At 38.1% G+C, this 22,096-nt stretch overlaps 1 protein-coding gene across 1 annotated transcript in view; it reads left to right on the forward strand.

The window, feature by feature from the left end:
• Positions 1 to 19,371, forward strand: part of CCDC93 (coiled-coil domain containing 93) — a 35,179-nt gene extending 15,808 nt beyond the window's left edge. Inside the window, exons 10-23 of the mRNA XM_053982573.1 lie at positions 195 to 245; positions 1,214 to 1,300; positions 4,342 to 4,458; positions 5,874 to 5,936; positions 6,119 to 6,192; positions 6,748 to 6,829; positions 7,928 to 7,999; positions 9,092 to 9,163; positions 9,435 to 9,543; positions 12,078 to 12,160; positions 15,235 to 15,272; positions 16,167 to 16,251; positions 16,906 to 17,019; positions 18,206 to 19,371. Of these exons, the coding sequence (XP_053838548.1) occupies positions 195 to 245; positions 1,214 to 1,300; positions 4,342 to 4,458; positions 5,874 to 5,936; positions 6,119 to 6,192; positions 6,748 to 6,829; positions 7,928 to 7,999; positions 9,092 to 9,163; positions 9,435 to 9,543; positions 12,078 to 12,160; positions 15,235 to 15,272; positions 16,167 to 16,251; positions 16,906 to 17,019; positions 18,206 to 18,259 (1,101 nt within the window). The 3' untranslated portion in view covers positions 18,260 to 19,371. The remainder of the gene's footprint in view (positions 1 to 194; positions 246 to 1,213; positions 1,301 to 4,341; positions 4,459 to 5,873; positions 5,937 to 6,118; positions 6,193 to 6,747; positions 6,830 to 7,927; positions 8,000 to 9,091; positions 9,164 to 9,434; positions 9,544 to 12,077; positions 12,161 to 15,234; positions 15,273 to 16,166; positions 16,252 to 16,905; positions 17,020 to 18,205) is intronic.
• The last annotated feature ends 2,725 nt before the right edge of the window (positions 19,372 to 22,096 follow it).

Consider the following 22,096-nt stretch of genomic DNA (forward strand, 5'->3'; position numbering starts at 1 on the left):
AGTGAAAGTTTACTTTAAATTGGTAACTTCAAATTTGGTAGCTTTAGCTGCCTCTTCTTTTCACAGATTTAGTGCCCTATTACATGTTTTAAAATACCCATTATATGATACTAATTATATGTATGTGTCCCTGGCAGAAACATAGCTAAATTATAGCAGTTAAATTGTGTATAATTCTTCATATTTTGCTGTAGCTTCGCATTAAAACTCTGATGACTGGAATGGCTGCAATGGCAACAGAAGAGGTCAGTAGCATTTAAAACTGATACAGCTTTGTTTAAATTATGGTTGATTGTGGCAATTATTCTTAAAATCAGACTGCTGATTTGGGTCTGAAGTCATGGAATGACTGTGTTTAAATTTTCATAAGGAGAGTGCATAAAAATGGTTGAATTAGGAAGACAGTAAATTTTACAAGGCTAATTAGTTCATCATTTGCCTTGAAATTATAATGACAGTATAAACAAATGCCTCTTCCAAGTGGTTTTCACAAGAATTTCAGGGGAAAGATATCACTCTGCAGCTACCCAAGATGCACTATCTTTATTCAGCTTGTGAAATTATTCAGAGAATTACTGAGGAGATTGCTGGAAAACTGTGCCTTTCAAGGTTCTTTTCAAAGCACTTATAAATACAACAACATTAGTCTAAGACAAAGAAAATACTGGGTATGTATTTTCTTTTCTTAATTAATTGTATTTAATGATATAGTGGAACTTGTAGTCTGTTCTTTGATTTCTGGGTGAAAGGACTGGATATCATTTCAGTTGTTAAACATAGTTTCTGTTTATGCTGGAGTTGTGAAAGAAAAGGTAATAATTAGTCTTGTCTCAGAGTTGACTGACATGCTTTCTGCTGAAATCCATTGTGGAATTCAGGTCTGTTTGAAAACTGGTTTTATACATGCATTCAATTTAAAGGTGAATTCTTGCACATGCCTGCATGCTTAGCGGTTTATTAAGCAAATGCAAAATTCAGTATAAAGAATAAAAAGTTTCTGAAATATGAATAAAAATTTGCTGAAAAGATTTAAGTGAGAAATTTCTATCAGCAAAATTATGTTTGGAGGTAGAAGGTTTCCTGGACTTTTCTTATGATTAGAGATTTTTACTCATTGTGCAAATTTGTGTTCAAAATTAGAACTTATTGGATATTGTCATGTAAAAGTACAGGCAATTCCAAAGCTCCAAGCATTTTCTTGATACAATTGCAGGGCAAACTGACAGCCAGCACAGTTGGCCAGATTGTTGGGCTCCAGTCAGATGAGATCAAGCAAATTGTGTCTGAATATGCTGAGAAGGTAAGTGTGTTACCTAAGTGGGTTTAACCGTGGGCGTGTTTGATAGCTTTTTAATTTAGGCTTTAACCTGCCAACTTCATTGCCATGATTCTCTTGAAACACACTTTAATACATGCTGTGGGCAGCAGCACAGCCAGAGTTCAGGAAAGTACTTTAAAGAGGCTTAATCATACCGAGGCTTTTGGTGTGATAGTACATATCCCTAAATTGCATTTGGACTAATTTGCGTTTAAGCACCTGCCTGAATGCTTTCATGGAGGAAGAGGGGCCTAAGTTCTGTCTATTCAAACTAGAGGCCTAAACTCTTGATATGCTTTTAAATGTTCAGAAAAACATGTTCTGTGCTAAAAAGCACAGAAATACAGTTCTGTGGACCTGCTCAGAGAAAAGTCTAGGCCTCCTTCACTCAGATTTCCAGATGTTTGCACTGGACTCCAGTTCTCAGTCATGCCCTGCATCTCAACTTTTGAATCTCATCTCATCAAACCCAAACCTTTGTTGCTTTGAGAAGTCAAAGCAATTAAATGTGTGTGTTTGCTCCAGTTACTGTGTTCAGCTGTGATTGTTTTTTTGCAGTAATGTGAAAAGAAAATCTGGCTCCTCAAGCAATTAATGCATCCAATACATCACTGCCAGATATGAGTTATAGGTCGCTCTTACTTGTCCAATAGTCTTCTCATATTTCTTCCTCTTTGTTGACACATTTGAGGTATGGAGCTTTCCCATTTTGGAGATAAACCCTATAGCTCAACAGCAAATTCTTGGCCTTTCTTTATTATAAAAGATTGGAGGAACAGAAGCCCAAGGGTCATATTTCAATGTTACATTTCTTCTGTTCTGAGAGGAGAGAGCAGGACCTTGACTATTATAGTAGAGCAGTGATTAATACTCTGCAAAGTAAGAACTGATTCAAGTCAAACCAAAAATAGATCACTTTTCAAATCTATGGGATGTGATAAAAAAAAATAGAATTTCTGTGCACGTATGCATGCACCAGGAAAAGAATTAAGGATGTTATCAAAGAGTTTATCCAAGCATCAGCAATGTTTGGATATAATTCTAATAGTCTTAGCCCCTAGTAACTGAACATAGCCTGAGAAACACAATAGTGCCTATTTGTTTACCAGAGTCTTAATAGAATCCACAAGCCCAGTAAAGATACCTGACAAGGCAAATTCTAGGTCTGATGTTGCCATGGGCCAGGGCCTTTCTTGTAAGAGGCATTTTTGCAGAAGATCAATGCTTAGAATTTTCTGCATTTACCCCTCCATTCTGCTGCCGTGTTAACCTGCTGAGTGAACTGGAAGAAGGATTGTAGTGTCATTCCTCACCTTCTGAAAATACTGACAGAAAATTATTAATGAGTAGCAAATTGATCGTCTTTAAACAGTCAGAGACATGAGTGATGATTCTTTCCCATTTTCAAAAAGCAAGACATAAAGTTCACTTCTTGAAATATGATCCACCTTTTTGTGCCAAAGCTGTACTACATGAATTTTTACTATTTCTGCAAACATTAGTCTCAGACTGGTTTAGCTCATGTTTCTTTCTCTCACTTTTCCATTTTTCTCCATTTGTATCTTATGCATGTGAGAGGCTAAATGTGGTGGTGAGAAGGATAAGGTTTTGGAATGCATAACAAGATGAAGGAATGTAATTTGACTAAATAATTAGAGGAATAAATAAGACTGAGTGTGTATTTGTTGAGTAGTTCAGGGTCACAGGTGTTGCTTAGAGGCATTTCTTCCTTTCCTAACAACAAAAGCAAAGAAAGCCTCTGAATTGTTGGGTTAAGCCATCAGAATTGGTCTTTTCTTGCTGTGGATGTAAAAACATAACAGATCATTAAGCTGCTCTTCAATAAATTACATAGAAAATGTAGAGGAGGAAGACAGGCTTTGCCTCTTATTTTCATTTAAAATTAAGCTGCTTACCCATCTGCCTGGAGTGGAACCAGGAGCAAATATGAGTGAAGAGTATATCACACTTCTTGTAGCATTTTAGCTGATTATGCATTGTAGCAGTTGTCAACATTTGGTAATTATTCAAAAAGCACTTAGTATTGAAGTCTTTGACAGACTATAAATTAGCACTTGAGGTACTTGAAAATTAACTGGTTTTCTAGTGAAATATTGGAAAATGGATTAAGTGAAAAAAAGAAGTCTGAATGCATGAAGCAAATTACAAAAACAGATGGATATAAGTATCAAAGTAAAGACTTCCAAAAGGTACAAATAATTTTTAGGCAAATAATCCCTTACAGATCAAGATCTCACTGCTTTTTAATGATTCTTTTGTCTACTGCAAATATACAATTTCTGTTCTAAATGTTATGTTTGATAAAGAATGTTTCTGTCAGCTTTGCTTTCACAATTCAGAGAGAAGAGGAGACTGGATCTAGATTGCTGTCTCTGTTATGCATTTATGAGACACTCTTGGCAGTGCATGCTGGGTGGAGTAGTTCTCAAAGGCTGGTGTCAGCAGTACACGTGCACACACAAAAACCTTCCAGAGTGGTACATGCATCTACCACTGAGTATATCATTGTCATTCAGCATGGAGATGCATCCAAGCCTCTATTTCAGAATACACTATTGTTCAAGGCTTCTGAAAATTCTGGAGCTACTTGTTGGGGTGTGGAACATCTCTGATTCAACAAGTTCAGTGAATACCACGGCTTAAGGTGTTTTAGTATGCTTGTATTTTTTCCATTGAAGAACTCTACCAGGTTTAACCATAATGCTGATGCAAAAAAAAAAAAAAATTGTCAGTCTTCTAGTGTACTGTAGTATTTTCCACCTGTCCCAGGGCACCTGATTCTTTTAGCTTCCTTTATTTGTAAATTTTGGAGTATAATTCAGTTGTTCAGCTGCTTCCATATTTTGCTGTGAGGTAAGTCAGTAAGTCATTCTTTTGGACAGTGGGACACAGTTCTTAATACGGAATATCATAAGTTTGTCCCACTTTGGTATTTCCTGAGCTTCTGAAGAAGCAGAAAACAATGCTGTGAGGTCCAAAGGCTGTTGTTATGGTTTTTTCAGCAATCTGAGCTTTCTGCTGAGGAGCGACCAGAAAGGCTTGGAGCTGCCCAGCAACACAGAAGGAAGGTGGCATCCCTCAACAAGCAGATTCTGCAAAAAACCAAACTCCTCGAAGAGGTAAGTATTGTGTGTGTAGTAAAGAAGAAAACATTGATAAAAGTGGTTGATCATAAAGTTTTTGCCATCCAGAAAATACCTGCAAACTATCTTCTGCACCAGCAATTTGTCATGCTGAACAATGATTTCTCTGCTTGCATTGCCCTTGGATTGTGAGAACAGATTGTGTTCCTGGGGGCAGTTAGCTCAGCCTTAATTTTAGTGAGGACCATGCCTTTGCCATTTTAACAATTGAGGGCCCTTTAATTCTGTGCAGCTTGTTTTCAGTACATAACAATCTCAGTGTGTTTTTATATGGGGAAAAAATGTACTGACAGCTGTAAGCCAAATATAATTCTTTTATCACTTTACTAAAGTAAGAATTTCCTGGCTGAATTTTATTTACCACTTGCCAAAAGCAGCTTTGAAATCAGTGACAGTCAAGAGCTCTGTCTTTTAAAAAATATTTATGGAGTTCTGGCTTCAATACTGCAGTACGTTTTGGCAAGATTTCTCAAAACTAACAATTCATGTCAGTTTTCCTGAGATGTGGACTGCAGACATAATTTTTTTTAGTTAGTTAGAATAAAATTTATTAGTGAAAAATTATGAAAAACAATGAAAAAGCTTTATTTTTATAAATCTGTCTGTGGAAAGGGAAGAGTGGAGCATTAAGTCACAGCTCTGTGTTGTGAACAGCAAACTAAAGCAGCATGAAAGGAAGTGGAACTGAGCTACATGTGCATTTTTTGTTTGCTCACTTTTGCTCCACTTTTGTAAACCAGGTCCTATTTTTGTTGTTACTATTTGCAATGTTACCTTAAATCATAGGGAATTTAAAGAAGGATGTTCTTCTAAAATTAGCCTCTGTAAATTAATTGACAAATGAAAGATCTGATATTTGTTTATAATATTTTGCTCACTTATTAGACTTTTCATAGTTACACAGAAGAAAACAATAAAGCAGCTTGGTTATTTGGTGTGGAAGTGTCTGTGGTTTGGTGCCATGGTGCTTCTGTGCAAGTCTTGAAATGCCCTGACTTATTTGGAGAAGTATAAAATGGGACTCATTCTAAGCCTGGTGTGAAACTAGGCCAGTACAACCAGACTAGAAAAGTTTGAGCAGTTTAGAAGAGATTCTGTCCAATAAGTCACCCTTCTGTTGGCCTCTATTTTGTAAAAGCTGTTGTTTATTCTGGGACTTTATACACCTAAAGGATCAGGTGGTAAATGATTGCTATTAGTAATTAAATATTCAGTCAGAATTCTTGCACTCAGATGCAGGAGTAGCTGACAGGAAAAGACAGTGTTTGTTATGCTTGGCCTGCTGTTTGACAGACAACCATTATGAACAGCTCAAATATTCTCTGTTCTCCATTACAGGTGTAATTAGTGTGAATATAGAATCCAACTCTTTTTTTATTCTTTTGTAACAGTTGCAAGCTAAATGTGCTGATCTGCAGACAAAATGTACCAAAGCAAAAAAGACATTAACAGAGGTAATCTTTGTTTTTTTCTGTGCTGTTTGTAGCTGAAACTTTTTTTGAGAAATTCTGTTTGTGAAGGAATGTATTAAACAGTGAAGATGTTTGCCAGCTTAAGTCACTGATCTCATGGTGTGGGACAGTCAATTTATTATTAATCTATTTAGTATCAATTTGTTATTAATTGTAACCCTTAGGTTAAGAGTTACAGTGAAAAGCTGGACAAGGAATTGGCAGCCTTAGAAACAATAGAATCCCAAGCAGATTCTAGGTAAGTTTCTTCCTTTGTTACCTTTGAAATTCTGAAAAATAATGGTTTTTAAATGAATCATTCAACGTTTCTTGGTTTGTCAACCTTAACAACTAACTAAAATTTAAAAATTAAATTATTCTCCAGCTTGCTTTCCAGAGACTGGGAAATATTGCAATAGGATTCAGTCAGAATGAAAAGTGTCAGTCTATAGTTCAAAATAATTGTAGGTTTTTAAAGCAGGAGAACCCTAGACACAACTGACAAGTAGATGAGGCCTTCTTGATTTATTTTGTTCATATTTGAAGCCTTCATCTCACATAAATTAAACAGAAGTCTCTAAAAATTTTCACAGTAATGAGGTTAAAACATAACAAAGCCATCAGAATATTCAGTGTAACACTCCATCTTTATTTTGACCTTGGTATATCAGTGCTGATATTTGGGGTTTTAATTTACCCAGGTTTTTATTATAAATTTATTTAGAACTAAGTTTGTTTTAATATATATTAATTCTCGATCTGTTTAAATTAAAAACTAAAAATATAACATAATTTACTGGATCTTCAAATTTAGTATATTACAGAGTCTGCGAGCACTGGTGGCCATGAATGAAAACCTAAAAAGCCAGGAGCAGGAGTTCAAAGCACATTGTAGGGTAAGTTCCAGTGTCTCCTAGAAGGAGTCGTCTAAAACTTGGTAAATAAGGACTTTCATGGTCTGTTGTTGTGCTGTGTGTCCTTGTCTGTCATCTGTCCCACACCCCCAGGTACTGCTGACTCCAGGTTTATAGTGAGTATTAGCACCCCTGGAGCAGGGAGGAGTGAGGAAGGAGCTGAGCTGGTGTGGCCTTCCTTAGTACAGGGCAGGTCCTAGACACCACACCTGCCTTAACCTGGTCAGAGCTGTGGCTCTTGTGGCTCCTCTCCCTCCCATTCCCATTCTGCTAAAACCAACATGTGGGGCTGGGCTGGACACCCAGCTGTGCTGTCACAGCCTGGCATGGGTCATCTCTGCCTGGCTCATGCAGCCAGCAGTGACCTGAGGGGGCCAAAGAGGAGGGGTCAGCAAGGCCCCACCTTTGGAGCAAGCCCCCAGAAGAGACAAGAACAGGATGGAGCTATTGCAGTTTTCAGAGCACGTTTGAGTTTCACTGCTTAAGTGCTGTGTTTGGTGTCCTGCTACTGCTGTGTTTATGGATTGCCCAGAGATTGGATCAGAGAGAAGTGTTTTCATCTCCTTCTGTTCAAACAGTAGTGGATGGAATTTAATAGAATGAAAAGAAGTAAATAGTGTTCTAAGGCCTACACTGAGTATAGAACCTTGTTTTCCCATATGTACTTCTTGGGAAAGCTCTCAAGGATTGTACTGGACACTTCCTTGCAAGGAACTTTTTGTTCATTCATTTCTCCAAATGCCATACATCACTTTTCCATGTCACACTGTTGTAATGTTGCTTTGCTTCTTCTGTTTCATTCTCCATGTCACTCATTAGTTGTCTTAGCTGGATCTGGTATATTTGCAAGTAAGGAATGAATCTGTTCCCATGTTTGATAAAAGCAGACAGTTTAATGTAATGAATATTAATGGATACCTTACCCTTAAGCAGGGAATGCTATTTAATCTTCCAAATTTAAATATTATGTGTGTGGTCAGCTCTGAAATTTTGTTAGAAGTTGTGTTGTCAAGATCCTTCCCTACTCTCTTAAGAGAAGAGGTCTTAGTTAAAAAAAATCAGCTTTTGTTTCTTTTAAAGGAAGAAATGGAGAGACTACAACAAAATATTGAGACTTTGAAAGCCGAAGCAGCGGAAAATGGGGAGGAACAGGTAATAGCAAAAGTGTAATTTCTTATTTTCAAATTGCATTTTGGAATGTATGTTTAAGTCTTTCTGACTTCTGGGACATTATTCTAAGCCTTAAAGTATCTGCTGGAATATTTAAAAAGCTCTGTAAAGCCACAGTTCAGGCTAATAATCCTAGAAATAGAAGAGTCTGCAAACAGTAACAGCATTATCTGTTCTTTTCCATGGGGCTCTGCTCGTAGATGCTTTTGTGCCTTTTACTTTTTTCTTTGTAGTACCAGAGAAGAATCTCTGAGTGTTGTGCTAAAAGCATATCTCTGACAGAAACACGTCTTCCTCAGAAAGAATGTCTGGTTTGGTTGTTTTTTTCTTAGAAGTGGGGTTATCTGAAGGATAAAAGCACGAGCTTTCAGTGGCTCAGTGCACTGCATGCAGTGAGCAGCTGTCAGAAGTTAGACTTTAACACAAGTGCATCCAGACTGATGGCAATGAATAATGAATGAACAGAAAAGGAAATGCTTCAATTACTTTATTTTCAGTGGATAAACATTTGATGCATTCACGCCTCTGGAACACGGCAGATTACAACTTCCATGATGCTGCTGTCCTCCTCAACACAGCATGAAAAACATTAAAGTGCAGACCGAAATCTTAAATTTTTTAGCAAGAAAAAAGTTACCTTGAAGCCCACACTGCAAGAAGTTTAGAACACATGTCATAGGGTTTATGTTCTGTTCAGGTGCCTTGTTTATTCTTAACTCCTCCACTGAATCAAAGTATAAGCACTCAGACAAGGGGTACTGACAATCTTTGAATTTGTATCTTCATTTAAAGTGTGACTGTTGTAAAACAGTGCAAAAGCTATTGATAACTCTTAAAAAGTAAAATATCAAAAGTTAAAAGCCATCTAAACATCCTTGTTTAGAGTAAATTATGTCAGGCTTTTAATACACATAAAGAATTATTATTTTAAAAAAACCCAAAGAATGAATGGTGGTGTTATTGTGGGAGTCAAAGATAGGCAAAACCAGAAAACAAACCCAATGTGCCCATTTTTGCACTGCAGCTCTCGTATGCTACTGTAATACACAATTGGTTTGGGTTCTCATCTTCCAGGAGCCAAATAAGATTATAGAAGAGCAGTACAAAGCTGAGAAAGAGAAACTTCAGAAGATCCGCCTGCTACTGGTGAGTTACTCTTTGTGTCCTTACTTGTACAAAATTGTTGATGTTTGTCTTATCTTGTAACTTCTAATACTTTGTTTTGTTGTTCTAATTTTAACAAGTCTTCCTGTCACAAATCAATTGCAAAAAAAAAAAAAAATTGATCCTCAGCCAAAGCTTTTTGTTTTTAAAATCAGTTATTTAATAACAAAGTATCGCTGGGGGGGGGCTTCATCCATTTTAAGAAGAGAACAAGAAGAGGCTTTGTTTTCTCCCCTCCTAACTTTCTATTCAGGCACGAAGAAACAGAGAAATAGCCATTTTACAACGCAAGATTGATGAAGTACCCAGCCGAGCTGAGCTCACACAGTATCAGAAGAGATTTATTGAACTTTACAGTCAGGGTATGTATATCAAGCAGGACCATCCTGCTGAAGGCTAAAGCCCTGAAAGGAGGGCAATTGCATTTTAAGCATATGGCATGTAACAACAGCACCTACTAATTTGGTGGTATTTTAAAGGTTTTTGGTATTCATGTTATACATCACATTTTCAAGGTTTTGTAAGCTGGGCTTTAAGAATACTCCTGAGGGTGAAACTCAATGCACAAGATCTCTGGAAAAAATTTTGTCTGCAGCAGGTTCTGTCATTTAGGTTAATGGCCAGTATGTTCTGAAGTCCTTAATTCACCATTTACAAATGAGATTGCTGTAAGTTTGAATCGTGTTTAATTAATTTGCCTTACCATTAGACTGCTTTTATTGTTTCCACTGACATGACATAACTGGTTGTGAACCAAACTACGTCGAGAACTACAAAGTAAAAAAAGTCTCTTGAGGGGATTGGTTTCTTTCATCTTATATTAACACAGTCCTGCAATATCTTGGTAGGAGCAGAATACAAATTGTCATTAGCTGTTATGGTCAGAAATTATAAAATAGGAAAAGGTGCAAATGGAATAAAATTTCAAAGTTGTTCCACTAAACTGATAACAGACCAGTATGCTTGCTGGTGTATATTTAACTAACTTGTGTGTTAGCATAAGAAAACCTAGCTAATGATTCAGAGGTATTCTGCATTTATTAAATATATGTGTGAAGCAAGCTCTGGAAGGGTGAGCAGTTCCAAACTGGTTATCTGAGTGGGATCCAAATCCCCTGCCCTGGTGAGACATCTCCAGTGGCACAGTTCTGTGCTGTCCTCCACGTGTATTGTCTAAATACATGGAATAGATGTGAGTACAAGTCCAGTACTTCTTCCCCCCTCTTTGCTGTGCCATGCAGTTTATTTAATCAAGTCCAGCTATAAAGAGCTTTGTTGTTTTTCCTTAAATTTTCTGCACATTCTCTGTCATGTCTAATTGTCATGTCTGGTCAGAGCTACCTGCTCAAAAGATGGAGCTTCCTTTATATCTGAAGAACAGAGACTAGCATCAAAGAGAGTTGTGCAGATTTGGGTGCAGATTTAAGATGCTTTGAATTTTATGGGACTTTGTTTTCTAAAGTACAAAGTGTGAGTAGTATCTCAGGATAACACACTGTTCAGTCATGGTTGGGAACCTGCATTGCACACGCTAAGCTTCTAGAGAAATGAGCTGGAAATCTCTACCCAGTTTTTCTGTGAATTGTTGTGTTTTTAGAGGTACTTAGAGGCTTTTCATTTAGCTGGATTCAGATGATCTTCAGTTGCCAAAACATGTTTTTTTTGAACTTTGCTTCAAGGGGTTAGACAGGACAATCTTCAGCACTAATTTCAAACCTCAGTGATTTTGTGGTTTTTGTACCAGAATCCTTTTCAGTTACAATATTCAGTGTTTTGGTTTTGACCTAACTGAGCCTCTTCCATTGAAAATGTTTAAGAGAATCAATGAACCAATTGGTTCCCTCTTCCTCTTCTCCCTTTCTTTTACCCTCCATGGGTTCTGGTGTGTGCCCATAAGGCTCCATAAGTTGGCACAACTTTCCAACACAGGTGAAATCTTGAAAGGTTTTCTGAGTTGTTTTGTGGAATCCACTCATGAAAGACATGTGACCAGAACTGCTGGAAGAGCAGAAGGAGTTGCATGAAGGAAATGGTTTGGGAAAGGCCTCTTTCATTTGGCAGCAGTTCTGCAAATCCCAGACTAATGAGTAAACTTTCACCGAGGTTTATCATTTTTAACCCATACATTTTTTTCCAGCTTGTGGTTTCTAGCCAGAATTACTTTTGTTGCCTGTTGAACTCTTTCTTCGGGAGTCACAAATATATTGGATTTCCTTAGGCATGGAAGAACTAAAGACTAGAGTAAGACTCAGCAGCTTTGAGTATCATCTTGTAGGCCCCAAGGGAAGGCATGTCTGAGCCTTGCCTTCCCAGCTGAGCTCTGACCAACATCTGCTGTAACCACCTAAACCAGAAAGTATTATTTAATTCTATCACCACACATAGATTATAAGAAGATAAAAATACTTTAAAACAGGAAAAGCTTTGTTGTGGATCTTGAACATGTGTAGCTTGACATTTATAGTCTAATGCACTTTTTTTCCACACAGTATTACCAAAATTATCTGTTCTTCCCTGTTCCTGCTGAGCCTGTGCCCCTCCAACACCACAGGCAAGGCCACTGTGAGCAGCACAGCTGCCTGGGTGGTGTCAGAGTAAAGCTTGGGAAGGAAGCACAGACAGGCAGCTGACGGTGCCAACATGGGTTGGCAGAAAGAGCTGTCAGCAGCTGGGGCTTAATTTAGACACTGAGCTCTGTTGTTTTTACAAGAGATGATAGCTGGAAATCCTGCTGAGAGAAACTCTGAAAGGATGTTCCCTCTGCCTGTGTGTTAGCAAGTGTGTTCCATTATTGATAGTGGAAAATATGTTATATAAAGCCTACAGAGTATTTTTACAGATTCCATTTTACCTCATCTTCTTTTATTATTCTACCCCCTTTTTTTTTTGTTTGCAGTCTCAGCAACTCACAAAGAAACAAAGCAGTTTTTTACTCTTTATAATACACTGGATGATAAGAAAGTATATTTGGAAAAGGAGGTAAGAAAATGTTATTACTATTTTCTAAGTATTCAGTCTGTGGGGAAGGAAATGAAAAGTTTTTGCTTGGCTTTCACCATATTCAGTCCTGTCAGAGCAGACTTACTGGTCTTTGTCAACAAAGATGGAACAACTCAACTGATTCATGAGAATATTTGTAATCTTGGAAGGGCAATGGTCTGTGTTGTAAAAGAATTGCTCTTAGTACAGCATGTTTAAACACTCACTGTGCTCTCAAAACTTAAGTAACATTTGATCAGCAAATATCTGTAATCATAGTACCAAATTACCCTTTTCTCTCTTTTTAGTCAATACCTTTTATTATCAACCCAGACCACAGTCAGTAACTTTGGAGAGCAAATTTAAGCTGCTGTCAACAACATCAGATTTAGTTCTCAGGGTCTGAGCTTCCTATACTTAATTTGCTGGTGATTTTACTTGGTCAGAAGAGTAGTTTTCATGAAAGAATGTTTTTTCCCCCTCCTCTTTCCCATCTATGTAGAGTTCACTTCTTTCTTGGGCAAAACTGAGTGATTTCAGTCTTCTTTTTTTGCAGTCACAAGTGTCTGATTTCAGTAAAGATGGAAAAATAGGAGGAAACAAGAGGAAATAAAAATTACAACTTTACTTCTAAAATACAAAATGTTTTGATACCTCAGATTTCTGTTTATTCTAATAAAATAAGAACAGACTAGTGAGTTTTGCATTATTTAGATATATTTCTTTAGTTTGTGAGACAAGCAGTGGTCAAATTTCTGACTATGTAAAGACACTTTTTCAGTGCCCTTTCACATCCTGTTTTGGAGATAGTGAGCAACCATTTCCTTCCCTTAAGCAGCTGATTCTAATGCATGTTAGGTAGTTTTCATTCTTTCCATTCAGAAAAGTCATATACCATATTTAAAAAACTGCATGAAGTACAAGCTATACTACTTAACATTACTATAACTTCTCCCCTACATTAGCATTTAATACAGATTTATTTGTTGGGGGATTTGTTTTAATTTTGGCTTGGTTTTTTTTGAGGGCAAACTTGAAATTTTAAAAATTATAGATAGACTGATTTTGAAATGGGGCATAAAAAGCAGATTATAGAGAATATAGAAACAGAATTTAGAACAGATTTACTTCACTGTTGTATAAACTGGGAGTACTCTGGCCAAAATAATTCAGTGCCTTTGGGGGGCTCACAGAGGGAATTCTGAATATCTTCTGATGCCATCTTAACTTGGTTAAATGTATAATATTTTTGTGTTCTCCTTGAGATGCATTTAAAATTAGAATCAAGGTTTCAGCAAGTAAATATTGTCTAATAGTGTATAAAACATGTCTTTGGCCTCTGTGCTTCACAAAGATTTCTGGAATATACTTGCACTTTGTCTTGTTCCTGGGTTTTGGGGAGATTTTTTTCCCCCCTTTTACCTCCCCAAACCAGTCCTTTTGTAAAGCACACTGAGCATCATTGCTTTAAAACAACAATAGTAACAATTGTTGTACATTGAAGGTTTGTACATTGTTTGTACATTGAAGGCTATGAAGGCTTTACTTCTGACATGAAAGGTCTCTGTGATCATGGCTCATATTTAACCCTATTTTGAGAAAGATGTGTTTTTCTTAAAGGCTTTAAAAAGAATTTTTTTTCATAATATCTTTCAATTTTGGGGTGTGTATGCTGATTTCACTGTAGTGTAACACATCCACACTCTTCCTATGCCATGGTTGTGCAGCTCTGCTGGGCAGGGTTACTTTTCCTGGCATGAATGTATATAAATATGTATAAACTGTAATTATGTTCTCAAGCACAGGCTTAGTGAAAGTATCTTGAGGCAGGGATGTGAACATGGCAAATATTGATGAGTAATGCAATAATTTCACTGCTGTAAATTACAGGAATTCTTAAGCACCTTGGCTGCTTGGGAGTCCGTTCAGAATTTGTTTGAATTTTCCAAGGGAAAGTCAGGAACACCTACAGATTCTGCCATGCCTGCTTATTGCTATCTTATTCAGGTGGAGGATTTTAGATTTAGGAGAGATGAGTTCAGCTTTCTGTGGCAGTGGGGCAGGTGATTCTGTTTGCAGTCCTTGGGTTTGCTTAGTGCAGAACTCTTCAAGTACTCATCAAAAGGAGAAACTGCTTGGAAGGCTTAACCACAGGAGACTTACAAGATGTATTCAAAGCTGAGAGAAAGGATCACATTAATTTCCAGTTGTTGAATTTTAATGCTCTCAGCAATATGTAAAAAACAGGAAAAAAATCAAAGGCAGTTACATAGGATGTATTCCATATAGTTTTTTATTAGTTGGGGGAATTTATACAAGCAGCAAAATATTCCTGGGATGCTGTTTTAAATGTCTATTTTTGTCTTCATTCAGTGCAATGTTATGGTCTTGTAAGAGAAGCCACAGTTCTGAAATGCCATTCTGTACTTTCCATGAGTTCACCTTTTAGCACCCAGTAAGATACACATAAGCAAAGTAATGATGCATGGCTGGTAGGGAATCTGTAAACCTCATCTGCACAATAAAGCAGTGCAGGAATTCACCTGCTGCTCCTGCACTGCTTGGAGTCTCCAGAGCCCTTGTGTGGAAATAGAATCTGTTGAGTGGTTCCCATCTCAAAGGCAAAAGTGGTTTTTTCCTGTTTATTTGTGATGTGCTTGTGCACATGTCAACAGTTTCTGGAACACTGGACCAGCATGCTTTTATGTCAAATTCCAACACATGTTGAACACATGTACAGGCCATTTTAAATTATTGCTTTAGTTTGGGAAGGCATCATGCTGGAAAACTCTCAGTGGTATAATTGAGTGTCAGTAAAATTAAAAATATCAGTTGTGGTCCAACACTTCTGCTTCTGTCATTCAACCAGTAGGATAGATTTTACTAAATCAAAAGGATTGTGGTTTACCTTCTGAAAGAAAACTCATGGTGATTTTTGTACATCTGTCTACTTTTGAGGGCATTATCTATATAGTAACATTTTTTTAAAATAAAATTAATCTTATTGTCTGTGAAAACTCATACCAGAAAAGACAAATATGTATTTTCATCATTTTTTTTTTTCCAACTCACAGGTTAATTTACTGAATTCTATCCATGACAACTTCCACCAGTAAGTTATGGTTCTTTATCTCATAATAGTTGCAAAGAGTGGTAGAGTTGGTTGGACAAATGGGAGTGGGCACCAGTTATAGAGACTAAAAAATTTCTTAGAAGATTTTATAGTCATAAACTGACTTATAGAATAGTTACTAACTCTGTTTAAGCCAGTTTGGAGACTCATGGACTTGGAATTACATAACTTTTATAGCCAACATATGTTTTTAGTATCTGACTCTTTAGATGTGGAAATTCAGTCTTAATTTTCCTGGAGTTAATTTAAATATTTTCCTCCTTTTTGTGGAGTTGTGGTTATTACATTATGTACTAAACATAAGACTGGGACATATTTTAGACATGTTTATTATAAACTACCTCTGTATTTGGAGATTTTGATATATTGTGGAGTCTATGTAAAATTGTGGTTGCCTTGGAAGTTCATGGTCAAAGATCAGTCTGTGAATCAGCCAGTGTTTGTTTTTCTCTAATGATTTTGAGGTCTAAAATGACTTCTAGGCTTTCCCTGTTATAGTGTGAAATTGTACATTTGCTGTTCTCCTAGACCTCTAGTCACCTTCTTACTATTCACAACAGAGGCTTTTCTTAAAAAAATATGTTTTTATTTAGTTATTAGCAGTTGATTTCTGTACAGCACATGAGAGCAAGGAACAGACTTGAGCTGATAGGAGCACACCTGTGATGGGCTCTGAGCTCTCTCTGCCCATCTCTTTGGTAGCTTACACAGCTGAAGAGCTGCACTGTCAGTGGTACCAGTGATTAAAAGGATGAATTTTTACACAAAACACTAAGCAATTAGAACTTTGGACATGGGTAGATGTGCAAGACAGCAGCAGCTGGGACACAGTGTCCCACATCCCTGTCAGGTGTTCCATTTTCTTCTTTCCAGAGCCATGGCATCGTCCGGATCTCGGGAGCAGTTTTTGCGGCAGATGGAGCAGATTGTAGAAGGCATCAAACAGAATCGAATGAAGGTCTGACTCCTCTCGCTTTCTTTGCTAGAACCTGGGAATTATCTCAGTAAAGCCTCTTGGATCTTTCTATGCACAATTATTGTCCATTACATGAGGTGCAAATTAGGCAAGCAACTAAAAAGTATTATTTCTTTTCACATTCGTCAGAAACTTCTCACCACTAAATGTCAATGAGTAGAGTAAGAGAGAGGTGTTATAACACCTCTGTCCTGACAGGAATCTTATACCCCTCTACTTCATTACTGGCAGTGTAGTGATTTAAATGCCTGAGACAGCTGAATGCCACTGAAATCAGTGAGAACTCTTCCATTTGGACTGTGTGGGTGCAATCAGACCTGCAATCAGGCACAGTTTCTCAGACTGTGGGAGCTGACTGAAGCTGCTTTCTGCTGCTGAAGAGGGTCAGCAGCACCTCAGAGTGTCAACCATCATGTGCCCTTGTCTCAGTTGCACCTATAGTGCCACTGCTACTGAGACTTCAGCATTAGGCTTTTAAGAGCTGACCTAAATGTTCATTGCATTTCAAGCACGAGCCAGGGGTATCATTTATGGAGTATCTGTCTCCCCTTGTGTGTTATAGAGAGCTGTTCCTTATGCAGTATGTCCATGTGTATCCCATTCATATGATCTCTTACCCTTCCTGTATACCAACAGATGGAAAAGAAGAAGCAAGAAAACAAAATGAGAAGAGACCAGTTGAATGATGAATACCTAGAGCTTCTAGAGAAACAGAGGCTTTACTTCAAAACAGTGAAAGAATTTAAAGAGGTAAGAATGCTTTTGCTATGTTCAACTGTCCTGTCCAGTGACCCGTTTTGATGTGACTTGTGCATTAATATATGCACAAGGTTTCCTGATATGATGCTTATCACACCATGTTCATGATGTACCTTGGTTGTTTTCTCCATGTGAATCTTGGACTCTGAATTTGATTCTGGGAGTTCTTTCACTGCTAGATTGGCACCTCTCCATGTTACAGGGAGAGGTTATCAAGCAAGTGGTGTATTTAGGCTTTCAAGTGGAATCTCTTGAAGGTCTGTGAGCAGTTAGTTATTGGAGCAAAGACGGGTGTGGAAATGTGTGTGAATAAGGAGGAAATGCAGGGTCTTGGTCATTAATCTTCAGGAACCAGCCTTGTTGCCTAACGACTGTGAAAGCTCTGTATAACACTTCATTGATTTAGCCTTTCCCAAGCTTTTAATCATCATGGGCTTCTGTTACTTGCTGTCTCCATGAGAATGAATGAATGAGAAGGAATGCTGCAGGCAAAATTGTCATTTGGCTTCATATGTTCGAGGAAAAACATCTTTGTGTAATTATTCCCGCTTTGTTCTGAGACAGTTCCTTCCTGTTTCAGACAGCGTACTCTGGCAGAATGACAGGGGCTGTTCAGCCACTTGTCTGACAGGCAGAATTTTACATCCTACTTGCAGAATTTAGGTAGATTTATTGTTAGGTTTTTTTACCTATTTTTCTTCCCTTGCCATATGAGGGAACTTCTGCTCAACTCTGCTACCCTTAAAAATAAAAAAGTCATGGTTGTGGTACTGAACACAGGTGTACCTATATTTCCTGACTGAGAGTTGTTCCCTGAGCACTGACTCTTTTGCAAGCCGTCCTGTGAAGTTCCAGATCACCTACAAGTAATCTCCATTTCAGATTTATTCTACTTATAAGTAAAAAGCTGAATTTGCTTTAACTACATGTAAAAGCTTCAGATGGGTGGTCAAGCAGTGTTCCTTCTGGCTTGCATGTCATAATGTTTAATTAATATTGCCATTGGAATAACATTATGGATGAATCAGAATTATCTTCAACTCATCACTCACTCTAGGCTGCTTTGGATTTTGGAGATGTTTCAAAATGAAAGAAAGGGTTTGGTTCTGTTGATGTGGAGATGCAGGTAGCAGAGTTAAGAGCAATTCCTGCTTACATGTTTGCTCTCTGTTAACAGGAATGCCGTAAGAATGAAATGCTGCTGTCCAAGCTGAAAGCCAGTTCTTCCTGAAGAGCTCCAGCTGGGGAAATTTATAGAAGATTGTTCAGTCCATTGAATCTCTCTTGTGAGGTGACAGTTATAACTGCAATGTAGATGTATATATATAGATATATATAAAAAATATATATACACACAGCTGTAAAAGTCTGTTTTTTCCAGTATGTGTTCAGTTTACATTCCCTTATCACATGGCTGTATTATTCATTATTGCCTCCACTACACAGTAAAGAGTTAACACAGTACAGCAAAATAGAAATACTAATTTTATTTATTCGGGTTTGGTTGGTTTGTTGGGTTTTTTTTCCTACCATAAGGACAGTGGGAATATTTTTTATTTGGGTTTTAGCACTGAATTAGGTGAAAATTCTGTAATAAGTTTACATGTACTGTGTAGTATGTCCACCACCCCACAGGATGAGCACTGCAGAATGCAGTAGTTTGTTAATTTTGGCCCAAAAAAACCCCACAGAATAAGATTCTTCAAACTCACTTTTCCAGCTAATAACTTCACATTATTTTATACTCTAGCCGTATATAGGATTACAAAGGATAACAATTAATTTCTAATGGCTAAGAAAATGAAAACTTACCTTGGATAATTCCTGGTGTAAAATTATAGATCTATATTTTTATAAAGTCTAGCTGTTGTATAAATTTCTTGGAAATTTCATTTTTATATATAGAGAGTGTGCTTGTTAAATTAATAGCTCCAGGAAAAAAACACCTTAATACTAGGATCACCACGTTATCCCTGGCTGTGATGAAAATCAGAGTCTGTGACCTGTAATATAGGAAGATAAAGATTGAGATATTCTGCTCTAATGAACTGATGCTCACCTTTGAAGACAACAACCTACTTACCCTGCTGAAGATTTGGTCTTGAAAGTTCAGAAACTTTGTGGGACACTTTCTGAGACATTTTTATATCTGTATATACAGTATTTTATAATTCAAACAGTTGCTTTTTGTACTTAACACCAGGATTTTGGACTGACTTCTTAATGTACATGACATCTTCAGGAGAAGACCTGTGTTCCTTTTTCCCACTGACACTGATGACAGCGCTGTTCGATTACTGTCTGTGGCAGCAGATATAAAATAAAGAATGTTTGGAATCCAGTGACATTCTGATATTGTGTTTTTTAAGGTGGAACTTGCCTCAGAAGCTTTCCCAGGCTCCTGCATTACAAGTGCTTAAAAGATGAATTGTGTCCATAGTCAAATGAGTCACTGTGTTTGTGATGTCCTGTTCCTTCAGCACAAGCAGAAAGAAATCCTTCCCACTGAGCCAGCTGGAACCCTGCTCCCCCACACTGGTTAGTGAGGGAATAGATCTGGGCTGCCCCTCTTGCTTCTGTTCAAAAAGTCAATCTGCCCAGGGCTAGCAAAATAATGAAGGCAAAATCAGATTCCAAGTCCCTTCAAAGAAGGAAAAATTTAGATTCAGCATTCCTTCAAAGAAGGAAACCTGCATCGAGTGCTGCTTGCAGACTTTCTGTAGTCAGCTTTGATATTAGGAGGCATTATTTCTGTCCACAAACTTTGCCCTCTATAAAAACTGTAAATTGAATAACTAAACTTTGGCACCAAGGAGACCTGCTTGTGCTGTGTTTGTGTACCATGCAACTCTAAAAGAATAACTTGAATGGGCATTTCAGTTTGGGATTTATCATTTTAATCATTTTGGGATTTATCATTTTTAGCATCAAGCAAAATTTCCTAGGTAGGATAAATAATGAACTTGCATGTAAGAATAAGTGATGTGATTATTTGTTCAGTATAATGTTAAAATGTATGTTTAGCTGCTACAAACACAGTAACCTGGAAACTTCCATGAGGAATATAAAAATGTGAGACCCATTGCTCTGACTAGGAGCTTGTGATTTTGACTAAGATAGATATAAATCTGAGGTTTGCAGAATAAAGTTGTTGCTCACAAATTATATATCAGAGTCCAGATGATAACTGACTGTCTGCTGTAGATGGAACCCAGGGCAGATGGCCACTACCTTTAGTGTGAGGCCCATGTGAAAAGAAGAAAGGAGGCTGGTGAGGGTGTGAAAACAGTTCCATCAGCTGTTCCTTGCTTTCTGGCACAGGCTCTTGGGTGCCATTTCTCCTCATACCTGGGGAGGAACCAACAGCAAGGAAAATCTGCCTTAATTCTGCATCTCAGGTGGTTGCAAGTGAGGAACTGAGACTTTCTCAGATTTTTTCTTCAGTATTGCTGGATTTCCTTGTTGAAAGAGAAAGGTCTTGCCCTGAACTCATTTGGTGTTACCTTGTAAGGTTTGTAAAGTAACATTTACGGGACTTGCGGTAAAATGTCATTTCTTTATTGGGGTTATTAGCATTGTCTGCTCACACTCTTCTTCCAAAGCCCTTTCACTTCTGCACATTCTGGGCTCCCACAGTGCAGCTGATGCAGGAAGTGCAGAGCCTTGCTACAGGATGCAACAATGCCCTTCTGCTGAGCAATAGGCTTCAGTAAATTTTTCTAGGACCAAATTCAGTGTCAGTAGTCCACTGCTTACAAGCAGAGATGATTGGTGTACTCCAAATTGGCAGCTTCTGTTGGGGAAATAAATACATATCATCTAAGCTGTGCCAAATGATGTCCCTTTAGAATATTTTTTTTTTTCTGTTTGGATAGTCAAGATACTGTGTCATTAATCCTAGTTCATATAGGAGCATCCAGCAGCTTAGGCAACAACCACCAACAATATATTTTCTTTGCCCCACAGTAAGCTGTTAAAAAACAGAACTTAAAATCAGAATTTTAAATCCCAAATATGTGCTGCTGCTTTTCTAAATGCAGTCTGCATTTAGAGCTAGTGTGGGAAGCTGATTTTGTTGAGAGCTTTCTAAAGCCACTGCAATGAAATGAAAGCTCTGCTTGCCTCTCGTTGCCTCTGGGCGCGTACGGAGGCCGCTGTGTGAGCCCGTCACTGTAACACTCACTGCTGGCACAGATGCTTGTGTGGGCAGAGCACTGGCTGCTTATTTTCAGAACTCCTCACAACAAAATTCCGGAGGCCCAGCCTCGCCTCCTAAGGGAGCTAAATTCATCCTTGAGGAGGAGGAGAGCTGTGTCAGGGCCCTGCTGCTGCTCTCCTGCTTGCTGAAGGCACTCTGCTGCAGGTCAGTGTCTGCAGCGATGCCCTGCACATGTGCAGCTGCAGGAACTGCACAGGGGCCTTGCAGCTCTGTGGTGTTCTCCCAAGTTCCAGAGGCCAAGCTGTAGTAGAAGGTGCCTGCACAGCCTGTGTTGCTCCTGGAACTGGAGCCAGGTGCTGCTCCAGTCAGTTGGAATGTGCAGCTGGAGATCACTGCAGCTCCTGCAGCCAGACCGGGATGGGCCAGGGCACCAGCGTTGGCACTGGATTTGTGTGAGAGTAATGGCTTGGCTTAGCAGGCTGAGGGAGTACAGGCACTAAAATCTGTCCAAAACATGATTATTAGAAACTTCAGGGTGCCACATGCAGAAGATTTGTATGCTTTTCAACACCAGCTTAAGATGACCTCTGCATTTCCTCCTTCCATGTCATCTGTTTGGATTTTAAAGGTTTTACAGCAGTGACTCTCTTACATGAAAAAAAATCAATTGACTTGAAAAATTTGTCAGTGGTTCTGAATGAGGCTGCAGGTTTTAGTAACATTCAGTCTCTTACATATGTGCCTTCCTTCTGGTTTAATTAAGCCTCCAAAGCCTGGTTTGAATGGTAGCTATTCCATGTGCAGGCAAGTTGAGAGTCACAAGGGAAAGTTATTTAAATCAGCATTTAAGTCTGAGTCACTGTCTAACAACTCTTTGAAATTCTAGGTTATTAAAACTTCTGAATTCCC

Source organism: Vidua macroura, chromosome 7, assembly GCF_024509145.1.
Source record: "Vidua macroura isolate BioBank_ID:100142 chromosome 7, ASM2450914v1, whole genome shotgun sequence".
Classification (NCBI taxonomy): domain Eukaryota; kingdom Metazoa; phylum Chordata; class Aves; order Passeriformes; family Viduidae; genus Vidua; species Vidua macroura.